This window comes from Lagenorhynchus albirostris, chromosome 19, assembly GCF_949774975.1.
Source record: "Lagenorhynchus albirostris chromosome 19, mLagAlb1.1, whole genome shotgun sequence".
In the NCBI taxonomy this organism is placed as follows: domain Eukaryota; kingdom Metazoa; phylum Chordata; class Mammalia; order Artiodactyla; family Delphinidae; genus Lagenorhynchus; species Lagenorhynchus albirostris.
This window is the reverse complement of record NC_083113.1, coordinates 13,540,261-13,557,231: the sequence shown is the minus strand read 5'-3', so window position 1 is coordinate 13,557,231 and position 16,971 is coordinate 13,540,261. Positions and strand designations below refer to the sequence as shown.

The window sequence follows — 16,971 nt, the reverse complement described above, 5'->3', positions numbered from 1 at the left end:
TTCAAAGGGGCTATGTGCTCTCCAGCCTCCTGGCCTTTGCTCATGTGGTATCTTCTGCCCAGATTGCTATCATTCCTTAGAACCTTCTCCTGGCTCATTCTCACCAATCGAGGTTTCAGGTGGGACATACCCTCTTCCACAGAACCCTGTTCACTCCTCAAGCTGGGTCCCTCAGCCCTCTGTACTTCCTCTATCAGAGTCCTGGCCACTCTGTGTTGTCACTGACAGAGGCAGGGCTGTCTTCCCCACTGGACTGTGAGATCTGTGAAGGCAGGGTCACCACTGGGTCCTCACAGCCACCACTGGGTCCCCAGCACAGGACCATGAGAGGAAATGAATGAATGAATACCTTGAAAATCTCACACAGAGGCAGACAGAGACACTGAGACACCCAGATAGAGCCAGAGAGAGGAAGAGTCACAGAGGTGGGTGCTCTAAAATAGCTTGAAGCTCTTGGCTCAAGATTTATTGCTCCCTTCCTTTGTTCTCTATTTCCTGGGATGCTGTCCTCCTGGACGGGGCCAGAGCCCTAGTCGTACTGATGGGAGGGGTAGGTGCTGTGCCCGTTGTACTCATCAGTGGTGAGGCAGCGGAGCATGAAGTGGCCCAGGTCGTGTTTGGAGATGACCCTCGAGGGCCCTCGTCCATCCAGGGTCACTGAGTAGGCCCCAGTCAGCGGTTGGTCTCCTGCAAGGTAAAGACAAAGGGACTGGGTACATCAGATGTCCTTTCCCCTCCTGCAACCAACATGTGATCACTTCAATGATCATCCCAGGGTGTCTACAGTGTGCCCAGCCCAGATGGTATAACAGCCAACAATGTATGAAACCCTTCCCACGTGCAGGGCACTAACCTGTACCCTTTACTTCATTCACTCGCTAAGTGAGTTGTTTTTTTTTTTTGGTGCGGCATGCAGAACTTCCCTGACCAGGGATCAAACCCTTGCCCCCTGCAGTGGAAGCGCGGAGTCTTAACCACTGATCCACTAGGGAAGTCCCATTCGCCAAATTCTTATTGATGACTTATTATACGTCAGGTGCTGGGCACACTGAAAGGGACAAAACAGATATGAATCCCTGCCCTCAGCATTCAGACAGTCACTAGGAAAAGGCAAATAATAAGATAAGAAAGTAAAATAGATAATATGTTAGATGGTGAGAAATAAAGCAGAGAATGGGCTAGGAGTTATTATTAATTCTATTTTACAAGTGGGCAAATTGAGTCTTGGAGAGAGGAAGTTATGTCCCATGGTTGCAGAGGGTGACTTCACAGTGGCAAAGGCTACATTTGCTCTGTGCCCCCCTCGCCCTCCCCCACCATGACCTGGCTGTTACCAGGGCATCTAGCGCCTGTATTCTGACAGTGACCAACTTAACTTAGGGATCAAATGCAGCATACCAGCGCAGAGACAACCTGGAATCATGTGCAATAAGAAACACACAGGGCTTCCCTGGAGGCGCAGTGGTTGAGCGTCCGCCTGCCGATGCAGGGGACACGGGTTCGTGCCCCGGTCCGGGAAGATCCCACATGCCGCGGCGCGGCTGGGCCCGTGAGCCATGGCCGCTGAGCCTGCGTGTCCGGAGCCTGTGCTCCGCAACGGGAGAGGCCACAGCAGTGAGAGGCCCGCGTACTGAAAAAAAAATAAATAAATAAAAGAAACACACACCCTCACCCATGTGGCAATCCTGCCAAAAATTTGTTTGTTTTTATTTTTTACGGTACGCGGGCCTCTCACTGTTGTGGCCTCTCCCGTTGCGGAGCACAGGCTCCGGACACGCAGGCTCAGCGGCCATGGCTCACGGGCCCAGCCGCGCCGCGGCATGTGGGATCTTCCCGGACCGGGGCACGAACCCGTGTCCCCTGCATCGGCAGGCGGACGCTCAACCACTGCGCCTCCAGGGAAGACCCTGCCAAAAATTTTTAATCTGAGTCTGTAGGAAAATAACTACAGAAATCCAGAACGTGGAATATTTTAAAAGACACCTGGGATAACAAAGTCCTACTGTATAGCACAGGGAACTACAGTCAATGTCCTGGGATAAACCATAATGGAAAAGAATATTAGAAAGACTGTATATATATGTTAAAAAAAAAATAAGAACAAAAACACCAGGCCTGTTATGTTTCATGTTATGAAAAACATTAAAAAAAAGAAAAAAAGGATATGGAGGATTGTTCCAGGTTAAATATGACATAGTGACTAAACACAACACACGATCCTGGAGCGGATCCTGATTTTGAGGGGAGGGGAACGTTGGAAGATATTTTTTGGCAGTTGGGGAAATCTGAATATGGGCTGGATACTAAATGATGTGGTAGAGTGAATGTCAATTCCCTTGGTGCGATAACAGTACTGTGGTTCGTATCCAAATATTCCTTCTTGGAAGATGCCTATCAAGACGTTCTAGGAGTAGAGTGTGCCGATGTCTGCAACCTACTTTCAAATGGTTCAGCCAAAAAAAAAAAAAAAAAGAAAGAAAGAAAGAAAAAGAAAAAAATAAAAATACACACTTATTTAAAAAATATACATTACATATGTATTCACATATATACACATACACATTAGATGCATGCATAGATAGATAGATAGATAGTTACATAGATAGGGAAAGCAAAAAGGCCGAAATGTTAACAAGTGAACCTAGATGAAGGGTTTATGGGTATTAACAAACCTTTAATTTCTTTAACTTTTCTGGAGGTTTCAAAGTTTTCATACACGTACAAAAAAAGGACTGGGACTTCCCTCGTGGTCCAGTGGTAAAGAATCCGCCTTCCAACGCAGGGGACACGAGTTCCATCCCTGGTCGGGGAACTAAGATCCCACATGCCGCAGCACAACTAAGCCCACGCGCCACAACTACTGAGTTCTCGCGCCTCAACGAGAGACCCTGCGTGCTGCAAACTACAGAGCCCACGCGCCCTGGAGCCTGAGCACCACAACTAGAGAAGAGAAAAAACCCGCAGGCCACAACTAGAGAGCAGCCCGAGCAGACCACGTGCCGGAATGAAAAAGACCCCGTGTGCCTCAACAAAGATCCCATGTGCCGCAACTAAGACCCGACGAAGCCAAAAAAAAAAAATAAGGAAAATAAATAAAATAAATATTCAAAAAAAGAAGAACTAAAAAAAAACAACTTTGTGTTAAATAATTTTTAGGCATGATCTCTCTGGATATTCACTTCAAACCTGGGAGGTCAAGAAGTAATATCATGAACCCCGTTTACAGATGAGGAAACTGAGGCTCAGAGGCCACGGGCCTTAAGTCCACAAAGTGCTGGGGCTGGGACTTTGCCCGGCTTCTCCGCCATGCAGCTTCACCACTGATTCAGAGCTTAGGATTCTCGTCTCAACAAGAATCCTGAATTGAACCTCAACATTAAGCTTACCTGAACCTCTGTAAGGCGTGCAGGGCTCGTCTTTCTCCAAGCAGAAGGCAGAGGGCACAGCAGAAGTGCTCATCAGCAGGCAGGCAAATGTGAAGGAGATACAAGTGCCTGGCTCCGGCATCCGCACTGCGGTTCCCTCATCCCAGAATGTCCTCCCTTCCCCCAGACACTCACCTGATTCCCCCTGAGGGGCATCCACACTGCGGTTCCCTCATCCCAGAATGTCCTCCCTTCCCCCAGACACTCACCTGATTCCCCCTGAGGGGCATCCGCACTGCGGTTCCCTCATCCCAGAATGTCCTCCCTTCCCCCAGACACTCACCTGATTCCCCCTGAGGGGAATCGTGGCCAGACACTCACTTCCTATGCAAGAGACACCATTTAGAATGATGAATTTAGAAATTCAGATTTCCCCAACTGCCAAAAAATATCTTCCGACCTCCCCCTCCCCTCAAAATCAGAATCCAGTTCAGTCGCCATGTCACCTTTAACCGGGAACAATCACTTTTTTTTTTAAATGTTTTTCATAGCATGAAACATAACAGGTCTGGTGTCTTTTTGTTTTTAAACATATATATATATATATATATATATATATATATATATATATATACACACACACATTCTTTTCTAATATTCTTTTCCATTATGGTTTAGCCCAGGACATTGAATGTAGTCCCCTGAGCGGGGGAATCAGGTGAGTATCTGGGGGAAGGGCCATCTCCTTAGCAAGCCTCTGCTTATAGCTGAGGCTTACTCTCTTCACCGAGTTTTTTTGTTTTGTTTTGTTTTGTTTTGGCTGTGTTGGGTCTTTGTTGCTGTGCACGGGCTTTCTCTAGTTGTGGTGAGTGGGCTTCTCAACGTGGTGGCTTCTCTTGTTGCGGAGCATGGGCTCTAGGCATGCGGGCTTCAGTAGTTGTGGCGCGCGGGCTCAGTAGTTGTGGTGCAGGGGCTTAGTTGTTCCGCGGCTGGTCCGCGGCATGTGGGATCTTCCCAGACCAGGGATCGAACCCGTGTCCCATGCATTGGCAGGTGGATTCTTAACCACTAAGCCACCAGGGAAGTTCCTTCACTGAACTTTATGGTTTCTTCATTCAGCGTAGCACAACCCAACAGTAATACAGATCATCTATTTCGTTTGTCTCCTCCGCTAGAAATGTAAGCCTCATGAGAGCAGAGACTACATCATTGGTACTTGTAATCGTGGCCAGGCACACACTTCCTATGCAAGAGACATTTGTAAATGCATCTCTCCCTCGGTCTGACTCTCTCTCAATGTGTATTCCAGACCTGGGAGGGCAAAAGAGGGTGTGGTTCCCTCCACAGCACCACCATCTTCTCCGGTATTAGCTTATGGGACAATTATTTACTGAGCACCTACTACATGCCAAGCCCTGTTGTAGGCACTAGGAACACAGCTGTAATCAAAACAAGACAAAATCTGTGCTTCAAACAAAATTCTAGTGTGGGAGACATGCGCTAAGTAAGATAAAGAAAGAAACGAGGGACTTCCCTGGTGGTCCAGTGGTTAGGACTCCACGTTTCCACAGCAGCGGGCATGGGTTCAATCCCTGATCAGGGAACTGAGATCCTGCATGCTGTATGGTGTGTCCAAATAAATGAATAAATAAATGGGTTTAAAAAAAGAAAGAAAGAAAGAGACGATGTGAAGCATAAGTCCCTGTCCCTTGAATGTGGGGCAGCCCCAGTATAACTTGCTTCTTTTTTTTAAACATTTATTTCTGTATTTTATTTGGCTGCACCAGGTCTTAGTTGCGGGATGTGGGATCTTTTTAGTTGCGGCATGCATGTGGGATCTAGTTCCCTGACCAGGGATCGAACCCGGGCCCCCTGCATTGGGAGCATGGAGTCTTAACCACTGGACCACTGGGGAAGTCCCATAACTTGCTTCTAATAAAGAGAACACAGCGGAAGCAGCCCTGAGAGATCTGACGCGAGGCAAGGCAGCACGCAGGTGTTCCAGGGACAGACAGTCTGCACCTACCACGAGCCCTGTCGTGGCTTCCTTCCACACAATTCTATTGCCAGCTACTGAGCAACGGCGTGCGAGACGCCAGCAAGAAGTGACCCCAGAGCCTAGTCAGCTCCCAGTACTGAGAGAGTCATCATAAATGAGAGGTTTTGTTTTACGTTTTAAAATTTTGGATAGTTTGTACAACAGAGATAATTGAAAAGTATGTTAGAAAGCAGATACAAATCAAGCAGGAAGGAGCATAGAAGGTGTGGGAGGAAGGTTTGCAATTTTCAACTGCCCAGGGAAGGCCCAGTGAATGTCGACAGAGGTCAGGAGGGGGCAGGCTGGTGGTAACCCTGCAGCTGGGTCCCCACCCACTCACCTATGTGTGGTGGCATCACAGCCACGTACTTCAGGCCCGACTGCTGCAGTATCTTGTGCATCCGGATATGGTCATCAGTCACATCCTGCAGTCTTGGGGGCACCTTGGACGGGTCCCACAGGAGGAAGGCTGGGGGGACACAGGGTAGGGTCAGCCAAGGCTTGAGGACAGCCTGGCCAGGCCCGTAGCCCGCAGGTCTCCTGCCAGGACCAACCCCTACGGGGGCTCACTACTGCCCTCCAGTTTCTCGAGGCTTCTCACCCTGCCTGCTCCTGTCCACCGTTACCTCCTGCCTAGACCATGGCAGCAGCCTCCTCCCCGGCATGTGGGATCTTCTGCCCCTGCCCCCCACATTCTGTTCCCCCGGCACAGCCAGAGGGGTCAGACTCATCTGTGACCCTATCTCACTCAGGGTAAAAGCAAAGGCCCCATCAGGTCCACGAGGCCCCACCCGACCTCACCACCCAGCACTCTCCCCTTCACTCGCTCTGCTGCAACCACACTCCCTCCCACCTCACAGCCTTTGTAAATGCTCATCCCTCTGCCTGGAGTCCCCTTATCCTCCCGCGGCTCCCTCATGTCACTTCCCTTCCCTGGGAGACAATGTGTGATGGGACAAAGGTGAGGAGTGTGGACCATGGAGACAGTCCGGTTCCACACCCCAGCTCTGCCAGCCACAGGCTGTGTGATCTCGCGTAAGGTGACGGGCCTCTCTGTGCCTCCACTCCCTTAGCTAGGAAGCAATAAGAACAGCTACTATTCACTGAGCACCTACTGTGTTCCACTGTGAATATAAGTGCTACTCAAAGGAGTTTTGAGAAGATTAAGTGGCATTCATCTGTAAGGCACTCAGATGGTGCCGAGCACACAATAAGAGCTCAATAAATGCTGTTAGCATTAACTGCTCCTGTTACACACCCTGCAGCCTTCCTTTCAGATTATTCCGGGCAACCATTTGTTTAATACCATCTCCTCATAAACTGGGAGCTCTGTGAGGGTGAAGACCTGGCCTATGTATACACAGCTCTGTCATTTCCTCTATGATGTTCTCCCCCTGACCCTTTTTCAGGATGAGTCAGGCACCCCTCTGGGCCCCCAGAGTCCTCTAGGCTTCCCCTATCCCGGCCCTGACCCCTCTGCCCATGCTCCCCCCGAATCCTGGCCTTGACCTCTCTGCCCGTGCTTCCCCCGAATCCCGGCCCTGACCCCTCTGCCCATGCTCCCCCCAAATCCTGGCCTTGACCTCTCTGCCCATGCTTCCCCCGAATCCCGGCCCTGATCCCTCTGCCCATGCTCCCCCCGAATCCTGGCCTTGACCCCTCTGCCTGTGCTTCCCCCAACCCTGGCCCTGACTGGTCACTGTTTGATGATGGCTCTGTTGCCACGTCCCTCCTCCTTGTAAGAACCACGGCCCAGGGTCCAGGGCTGTATTGTGTCTCTGGCCTCATCCAGCAAGGTTCAGGCACTCAGGTGGTGCTCGATAAGTACACAGTAACTTGGAGTGGCTCTAATGCCGCCTTGTAGGAGCCCCTGGGCTGCCCGTCCAGTACCTATCCCCCACTCTTCAGCCCCACCCCTATGACCCCGCCACCCACCCGAGGTGCAGGCCACGACCTTGTCCACGCCGTGGGCCTTCATGGCCGCCACAATGTTCTGGGCACCCTTGGACATCACTGTGGTAGGACCTTAGAGGAGACAGAGAGTGGCTGTCACTGGTGGGCGGCGGCGGTGGCGGAGGCGGCAGGGGTGGGGCTGGGGGCGGGGGTGGCGCTGGGGGCCGAGGTGCAGGGGTGGGCCGTGGGCAGAGGGGGGGCCCAGTACTGAGGTCATTGCCGGTGCCCAGCAGCACGATGACGGCGTCCTGCCCCGCCACAGTCTTGTCCACATCGGCCGCCTGCCGAACGTCACCCACTATCACGTGGGCCGGCTGGGGCCCCTCTGAGGGCAGCCTGGAGGTGTCCCGCACCAGCACTGTCACCTCATAGCCTGCAAAGAGGGGCAGAGAGGCAGGTCAGTTGGCTTGTGGGCTGGCACTCCCAGCCTCCAGGGGCTGGGTCCTGGAGGGTGCCATGAACCCCCAAATCCATCCCGCAGGTCCCCTGTTCTGAGACAATGGTCTTCAAATATTTTCGCTGGCATACCCACAGTTGATATCCAGCTGGTTGTTAAAATAAGGTGATACCTTGATGTCGGTTCATAAATAACCTGCTCTGATGCCTCCAAGGGTCTCTTCTTCCCTTCACTCCCCACTCCTGCGATTTCTCCACCCTCCAGCGACTAAAGGGTTAATGCCTGGCATCACACTGGTCTATGCCCCCCATCCATGGTCCTGGAGCAAGCTGAGGTACAGAGAAGGACATGAGCTGCCCAAAGGTTGTCCATCATTGGGTTTGGTTCCCTAGGTCTTACTTCTGAAGGGCTGGGTCCTGTCTTAGCGGTTACTAAACAGTCTGAACATCACTTTGGCATGTCACCTCCCAAAAGAATTTTGGATAATTCTGTAACTCTGTGTCCCCTTTCTGACACATACCCTCCCTTTTAAAGATTACAATCAACATATTTCTTCCTTTGTTTTAAATAATGGCAAAATATATCAATGTTTATGTGTATTGCAAAAAAAATAAAATTAGTAGTTGTAGTCTCTGTAATGGACTGAATGCTTGTGTCATATGCTGAATTCATATGCTGAAGCCCTAACCCCCAATGTGATGGTATTTGGAGATGGACCCTTTGGGAGGTAATTAGATTAGATGAGGTCATGAGGGTAGGGTCCCCATAATGGAATTAGTGTCCTTATAAGAAGAGGAAGACCAAGGCTCGCTCTCTCTCTCTCTCTCTCTACCATGTGAGAACACAGCAAGAAGGCGGCCATCTGCAAGCCAGGAAGAGGGCCCTCATCAGAAACCAAACCTGTTAGTACCTTGATCTTGAACTCTCCGCTCTCTAGAACGGTGAGAAATGGCTGCTGTTTAAGCAACCCGGTCTATGGCATTTTGTTGTAGTGGCCTGAGCTGATGAAGACAGCCTCTAAATAGCATTCTCATGAAAAATGAGCCAGAGCTCGTTGAAGAAATGGCTGCTTGCTGGGCCACGCCAGGGAGAAGACAAGATGAGCCTGGAACATCTTATCTTGTACCTCCAGCTGGTACAAGAAATGAAAAAAATGATGGGGTGGGCTTCCCTGGTGGTGCAGTGGTTGAGAGTCCGCCTGCCGATGCAGGGGACACGGGTTCGTGGGATCTTAGTTCCCTGGCCAGGGATTGAACCCGGGCCCTTGGCAATGAAAGCACGGAGTCCTAACCACTGGACCGCCAGGGAACGCCCCTGTTACATTTCTCTTGATAGCTATCATCATATATGTAAAAAACAAATGATTAGAAATTTGTACACTCTGGGGCAGTGATAATGATCATAATGATACATAATATTTAGAGAGCACTCACTATATGCCAGGTGCCAAATTCCTTACATTTATTCACTTCTTTAATCCTCAAAGCAATCCTGGGTTTGAATTCTGTCTGGCCCTACCACTACCTAGCTGTGACACTGGGCAACTCACTTAACCTGTCTGGGCCTTAGGGCCTTCATTTTTAAAATGACACTAATCATAGTCTCTACCTTATAGGGTTACTGTGGGTTTAAATAACATTTCTTTTTTTTTTTTGGCTGCGCTATGCAGCTTGCAGGAACTTAGTTCCCTGACCAGGGATTGAACCCAGGGCCACAGCAGTGAAAACGCCGAGTCCTAACCACTAGACCACCAGCGAACTCCCTAAATAATATTTCTAAAAGTTTAATGCAGTTGGTTGATTTTTGACAAGGGTGCCAAGATGATTCAATGGGGCAAGTACAGTCTTTTCAACAAATGATGCAGGGACAACTTGATATCCATATGTAAAAGAATGAAGTTGGATCCCTATTCCCTCACACCATATATAAAAATTAACTCAAAATGATCAAAGACCTAAATGTAAGTGCTAAAACTATAAAAATCTTAGAAGAGGGCTTCCCTGGTGGTAGAGTGGTTAAGAATCCGCCTGCCAATGCAGAGGACACGGGTTTGAGCCCTGGTCCGGGAAGATCCCACATGCCGAGGAGCAACTAAGCCCGTGCGCCACAACTACTGAGCCTGCGCTCAAGAGCCCTTGAGCCACAACTACTGAGCCCTTGAGCCACAACTACTGAAGCCCACGTGCCTAGAGCCTGTGCTCTGCAACAAGAGAAGCCACTGCAATGAGAAGCCTGTGCACCTCAATGAAGAGTAGCCCCTGCTCGCTGCAACTAGAGAAAGCCCGCGCACAGCAACGAAGACCCAACACAGCCCAAAATAAATAGAATAAAATAAATTAATAAAAAAAAACTTAGAAGTAAACATAGGCATAAATCTTTGCGTCTTTGGATTAGGCAATGGTTTCCTAGCTATGACACCAAAAGCACACGCAGCATTAGAAAAAATAGACACACTGGACATCATCAAAATTAAAAATTTTTGTGCTTCCAAGGACACTATCAAGAAAGTGAAAAGACAACCCACAAAATGGGAGAAAAATTTTGCAAGTCATATAGCTGATAAGAGACATGTATTTAGAATATATAAAGGACACCTACAACTTGATAATAAAAGATGAACATTAAAAGCTGGGCAAGGACTTCCCTGGTGGTCCAGTGGGTAAGACTCCACACTCCCAATGCAGGGGGCCGGGGTTCAATCCCTGATCTGGGAACTAGATCCCGCAAGCCGCAACTAAGAGTTCGCATGTTGCAACTAAGAAGTCCGCATGCTGCAACTAAAAGATCCCGCGTGCCGCAACCAAAAAAATAAATAAATAAACAAAGATCCTGCATGCTGCAACTAAGACCCGGCACAGCCTAAATAAATAATTAATTAAAAAAAAAATCTGGGCAAAAGATCTGAATAGACATTTCTCCAAAGAGGTTATACAAATGGCCAATAAACACATGAAAAGATACTCAATATCATTAGCCATCAGGGAAATGCAAATCAAAACCACAGCAAGATCCCATTTCATACCCACCAGGATGGCCATCATCAAAAAGACATAATAAATGTTGATGTGCATGTGGTGAAACAGGAACCCTCATACACTGCTGATGGGAACGTTGAATGATACACCTGCTTTGGAAGGTAATCTGGCAGTTCCTCGGAAGGTTAAACGTATTGTTACCATGTGACCCAGCAATTCCACTCCTAAGTATATGCCAAAGAGAAATGAAAACATCTGTGCACACAAAACTCATACGTGAATGTTCATAGAGGCATTACTCATCATAGCCCCAAAGTGGAAACCACCCAAATTTCCATCAACCGAATGGATAAATAAAATGTGGTATATCTAAACAATGTAATGGTATTCAACAATAAAAAGAAATGATACACATGCTACGATACGGATGAACTCTGAAAAAACAATTGTTTTGCTAAGTGAAGGAAGCCAGTCATAAAGAGCCACATAGCGTACGATTCCATTTATATGAAACGTTCAGAACAGGCAAATCCACATAAACAAGGAGCAGGTGAGCGGTTGCCTAGGGCTGAGGAAGGGGTTGAGCAGGAAAATGGGGAGTGACTTCTAAGGATTTCTTTTGGTGGTGATGCAAATGTTTCAAACTGATTGTGGTGAGGTTTGCACGAGTCTGTGAATATGCTAAAACCCACTGAACTGTATACTTTAAATGGGTGAATTGTATGGCACGTGAATGATATCTTAAAAAAGCTGCTATGTAAAAAATGCAAAACGAAAACAAATGAAAAGATTAGAAGAGTGTCTGGCATAGGAAAGAGCATTATACGGGTGTTGGTTGTTACTATACCTTTTCACCATCTCACAATTTTTTTTCCCGTCCTGGTCTAGTATTCCCTGGGCTCCTGGACTCTCTCAACCCCTCCAACCCATATTTCACGTGGTAGCCAGGTAGAGCTTTCCACTGTTATATCAAAGTGCCCTTGGCTCAGATCCCTCCCCTGACCGCCCGCCCCCCCCCACCGGTGCCCTGAGATAGTCATGTTCCTTAGGACAGACTTCAAGGCCCCCCAGGATATGGCCTCTCCTCTCTCAACTGTGCTGGAGCCATGGCCCTTTTCGCACACTGAACTTCTTTCAGTGCCTCAAATGCATCATGCTGTTTCCTGCCTCCTGGCTTTTGCACGTGCCCCTCTGCCTGGAGCACCCTTACCCTCTTTCCCCAGAACCCCCAGCCAATTGTGCTTCCTCTGTCATGGCCCTACTTATGCTGACCTGGAATCAAGCAAGGGCCCTGTGGGTCCAGGGACTGTGACATATTCGCCACCATCTCCCTGACTTTTATATCAACACAAAAGCACACGATATACTGTCTCACGGACCTGGGTTCGAACTCTGGCTCCACCTCTTTTTTTTTTTTTTTTTGGCCCAGCCGGGCATGTGGGGTCAGTTCCCTGACCAGGGATCGAACCTGTGCCCCCTGCAGTGGAAGTGCGGAGTCTTAACCACTGGACCGCAGGGGAAGTCCCAGCTCCACTTACTGGCTGAGGAACCTCAGGAAACACCTTCCCTGACTGGCCCTCAGTCTCCTCTCTAAAGTGAAAGTCACAATCCCTAGCATCCCCACCCTGTGTGACCACCTTTTATAAGGGAATGACACCTGTGCTGCCCTCACACACATCGGGGAGCAATGAGAGCTTTCATGATGCCACCGCAGGCACTGGTTCATTACCACTGTATTAGTTAAAACGGACCCTAGTAAATTGTGGGTATTTTGGAGGAGAAACGTTCTCACGGACAGTGAGAGCTCTGACACAGGCCCAGCACAAGAGTGCCTGTTAATGGTACATTATTGGTGATTAGTGACATTTATTGAGGGCCTCCTAGGGAATTCCCTGGCAGTCCAGTGGTTAGGATTCCACAGTCTCACTGCTGAGGGCCCAGGTTCAATCTTCAATCCCTGGTCGGGGAACTAAGATCTCACAGGCTGTGTGGCACAGCCAAAAAAAAAAAGAGAGAGAGAGAGCCTCTTATGTGCCAAGTGCTGTGCTAAGCTCTTTCTGCAGATGAATGATGTTTTTTCCCAAAAGTTTTTAACACAACCCACATTTAAATTTTAATAGCAACATGTGGCTAGTGGCTACTATACCAAACTATAGTGTTAGAATTCACAAAATTTGCCCTTCACAAACAACAAGAGCATTTGTAGGTTATTTCTAAACATTTCTTTTTTTTTCTTTTCTTTCTTTTTTTTATTTAAAAAATCCCTTACTTTATTTATCTTTTTCAATTAATTTTTAATTTTGAAATAAAGTCAGACCTATAGGAAAGTTCCAAGACCTAGATTCGCATATTTGCTTTATCTTTCTCTGTGTATATATAAAATATACACATAACATGTATAATTATATACGTGTATAAAGCTTTTTCCTAACGATGTGAGAGTCAGTCGTAGAGATCATGCCCCTTTTAAGTTTTTTTGATCTCAACCCTCCATACAAAATAGATTTCACTTCCAAACCCAGTATACACAAACCCATACATATATAATTGAAACGAAAGTTTCATAAAACCAATATTTAACATGTGATACATTCTGACACTGTTGTGACCAATTAAATATATTTCAGAACTCATTATGACCCACAGTTTGAAAAGCCCCAGATTGCAACAACCCCACAAAGTAGGTTGTATTATATGCCCATTTGGAGGATGGGGAAACTAAGGCAATTTTAGGTAATTGGGCCAGGATCACACAGCTATAATCTGAGTTCTCTCAGCCAAGGAGTGTCTATTGAGCACCAACTATATGCTGGACACGGTTCTAAGCATTTTCCATATATTGTAATATCTCATTTAATCATCACAAGAACCCCAGGTCGAGTTCTACTAGTTTCATCCTCACTTTACAGATATCTAGGTACACAGATGACAAGGCACTTGACCACACAGTTGTTAAGTGGCAGAGCTGGGGTTTGGAATGCAGACACACAGGCACCAGAGTCTATGCCTGTCAGGACTCAGCCCTACAGAATCACTGAGGTAAATAAAAGCCGAGCTCATTGAACCCCTTCCTTTTTCTGATGGGGACAGCGAGGCTCAGGTTCACTGTGGCTCTGAAGAGAGCTGTCAGAGCCACAGTGAGAAGCCGCGGACTCCCCTAGGCCTCAACGCTCCACACCCCCAGGTGCAGTCCCAGCTGTGCCCAGCAGGGTGGATGAGCAGAATTTCATAGAATCCAGGATTGAGAGAAAGGTAGTAACACGGTAATCCAATTCCTCAGGGTGACTCAGCAACTCTCAACATCTCCCTCTTACTTCCTCCCCTGGAAATGTTTACCAGCAAATTTGTTCCTCCTGTCCCTACAAGCCAAGATCCTCACTAGGTCTTCCCAGGGAGGGGGAGAGCAGTGGGCTGAATGGGGAACTTTCAGGCAGAGTCCCTTGAAGGGACAGCTGGGCTAGGAGACAGCTGAGAGTGGGATCCTGGTGGCCTCCACCCTTTTGGGGCAACCAGATAGTCAATATCTTCAGAGTCACCAAGGCCAGCAAGGGTGGGGCGCTATATCTGGAAATGTCAGGCTCCGATGGGGGTTGGTGAAGTCTGGACGGTGGGGGCAGGGTACTGCTGCATGATACTGATCCCCTTTCCTGCCCCCTTTCCTGGGGCAACTGCAAATTTTCAGTGCTCATTGACTTTCCCGGGACCCAAGTGTGCCCAAGTCTTCACCCTTGTCTCCGTGATCGTCTTTCCATTAGGTGCCCACAGCAACCCACCCCTCAGCCTTTTCAACTTTAAGCCTTGGTGCCCACACCAAGAGCCGGTGGTCTTTTGGCAGTTAAGAGCAAGCACTGGTGGGACTTCTCTGGTGGCGCAGTAGTTAAGAATCTGCCTGCCAATGCAGGGGACACGGGTTCGAGCCATGGTCCGGGAGGATCCCACATGCGGCGGAGCAACTAAGCCCATGTGCCACAACTACTGAGCCTGCACTCTAGAGCCCACGAGCCACAACTATTGAGCCCATGTGCTGCAACTATTGAAGCCAGCACGCCTAGAGCCCGTGCTCCACAAGAAGAGAAGCCACTGCAATGAGAAGCCCACGCACCATGATGAAGAGTAGCCCCGCTCTCTGAAACTAGAGAAAGCCCGCGCGCAGCAATGAAGACCCAACGCAGCCAAAAATAAATAAATAAAATGTGGTGGGGGAGAAAAAGACCCATTGGTGGTCTCAATAAAAAACAAACAAACAAAGAGCAAGCACTGGGTACAAATTCCAGCACTGCCACTTTCCAGCTATGTGACATTGGGCAGATCACTCAGTGGGCCTCAGTTTTCTCACCTGTCAAATGGGGTGATACTAGTTCCCACCCGACATAAGTGCTGTGCGGATTTAACACGTGCTAAGAGAGGACAGTTCTGGGAGGCCAGCCCAATGCCTGGCTTAGTTAAGCCCTTGCTGGGTGTGCAACCACCAGCACCACAATAACAACTACATTTCGTCAGAGCATTGGATTTAAACCTGTCACTACAGTCCCCCAGCCTCCCAGGGCCAATACCTGTTCCTTGGGCTCACGTAAAATTGGACCTCACAGCGTCCCCCGTTTCTGCCCCCGTGGCCACCTGTTTTGCCCCCCTAGGTCCTCACACATCAAAGCACTGAGGGCCCCAACCAGCCTCGGCCCGACCCCACGATTCCACTTCCTAAAGTTCTGTCTGTGTACCCCGTGACACGCCCTGCCCGCCCCAGCTCATGCCTGCTTGCACCGCCTGCGCCAGGGTGGTGAGCCCGGTCCTTCCGGTGGCGCCGAAGATGGCAATCTTCTTGACGGCCATGCTGCGGGGTCGTGGGGTTGCGAGGCCGCAGAGTCGCAGGACACGCGGGAACCGACTGGCTGCTAGGCCGCCCTCTCCGTCCTTCCCTAGCGGGAGAGACGGGGCGGGGCCGCTCAGAGGGCCACGCCTCAGCCAGCCTCCTGCCCTTGCCTCCGGCCGAGGGGCGGGGCCATAAGGCCACTCCTCTGGTTAAGAACGGGGTGGGCGGGGCGGGAGTCGGCTCGCCTCCGCCTGCGGCCCAGCACCGCCTTCCAGCCCACCACTTAGACTGGGAGGCGTGGCCGTATCTGGAGGTCTACGACGGTGAGCCCAGTGCCCCGCCTCCGAGCTCTAAACTCCCAGAGCGGGGCGGGGCGAGCGCGGGCCACACCCACATCTCTCTCCTCGCTCAGACCCCCTCTCTCAGGGCCACTAGGCTGATCTGGGACTCACACTACGCCCCGAGGCCTCCTCTAGGCTACAATGGGAAAAAGTGAGGGAGGACAGTGTGGGTGTGTGGGTGTGACACTGTAACTGCGTGTCTATGTGCCCGTGTGGCCCTGTGTGACTGTGAATAACGCCAAAGGAGAGCATGATTGTGGGTGGTACCATGTGCCGTCCTCTGCGTAAAACACCGTATTACAGTATGAGACTGTGTGTGACACCACGTGTGGAAGACATTGATGCTGTTCTTCTGAGACCTCGTAGTGACACTGGGTGACAGTGGGTCAGTCTGTGATGCTGTATACATCCATGCCGCTGGGGGATATGGTGTGAGTGTGGGACATGTGTGAGTTGTGTTATGTGGGAGTGTGTGACTCTGTTAGTGTGTGACACTGCGTGTGTCATGTAAGTTGTGTGACAACGTGCTATCATTTGAGTGTGGCTGTGGGTGTTGACTGTTGTGGTGCTATTTATGACCTGTTACTGTGTGATGTGTAAGTGAGTGACAAGTGCAGGGTGTATGACCCCCGTGTGAGTGTGTAAGGGGTGTAACAAGTTCGAGTGTGTAAAAGTGTGTGACGCTGTGTGATAGTGAAGCCGTGTGTGATGTGTGAGGATATGACACTCCTTGTGACCCCGTGGAGGTGTGCAGCAGTGTGCGGCATATGTGTACTTGTGCACGAGACCGCGTGAATGGTGGTGACAGCATTTGAGTGCTTTACAGTGTGTGACGCTGTCGGGCCCTGTTCCAGGGCGGAACCTCATGTGAGCTTATGACTGCGTGAGACGGTTTGAATATTTGACACTCTGTGACCCCATGTGAGGGGGTGGCAGTGTGTGTGTGGATGTGGATAATGTCTGTGACGCTGTGGGTGACCCCGTGTGTGTGTGGCAGTGTGGGACTGTGTGACCCCGTGAGAGTGTGGACTGTGTGTGACGCTATCTCGGGCCCCTGCAGCTGTGTATCACACGCCGTGGCCGGGTGTGTGA

At 49.6% G+C, this 16,971-nt stretch overlaps 1 protein-coding gene across 1 annotated transcript; it reads right to left on the bottom strand.

Annotated features, from left to right (window-relative positions):
* Positions 1 to 430: 430 nt before the first annotated feature.
* On the bottom strand, positions 431 to 15,696 carry BLVRB (biliverdin reductase B). The gene is made up of 5 exons (XM_060131958.1): positions 15,480 to 15,696; positions 7,565 to 7,729; positions 7,339 to 7,428; positions 5,744 to 5,872; positions 431 to 687 (listed from the first exon to the last, which is right to left on the bottom strand). The coding sequence occupies exons 1-5, from the start codon at positions 15,556 to 15,558 to the stop codon at positions 530 to 532; spliced, it is 621 nt and encodes a 206-aa protein (XP_059987941.1). The 5' UTR covers positions 15,559 to 15,696; the 3' UTR covers positions 431 to 529.
* Positions 15,697 to 16,971: the final 1,275 nt, after the last annotated feature.

Excerpts from the sequence above, each read along its gene's own strand:
- BLVRB (XM_060131958.1), bottom strand. The coding sequence starts at position 15,558 with ATGGCCGTCAAGAAGATTGCCATCTTCGGCGCCACCGGAAGGACCGGG. Across the intron at positions 7,429-7,564 it reads GGGCACCGGCAATGACCTCA|GTCCTACCACAGTGATGTCC; the intron begins GTACTGGGCCCC and ends GTCTCCTCTAAG. Across the intron at positions 5,873-7,338 it reads GGTCGTGGCCTGCACCTCGG|CCTTCCTCCTGTGGGACCCG; the intron begins GTGGGTGGCGGG and ends GTGTCCCCCCAG.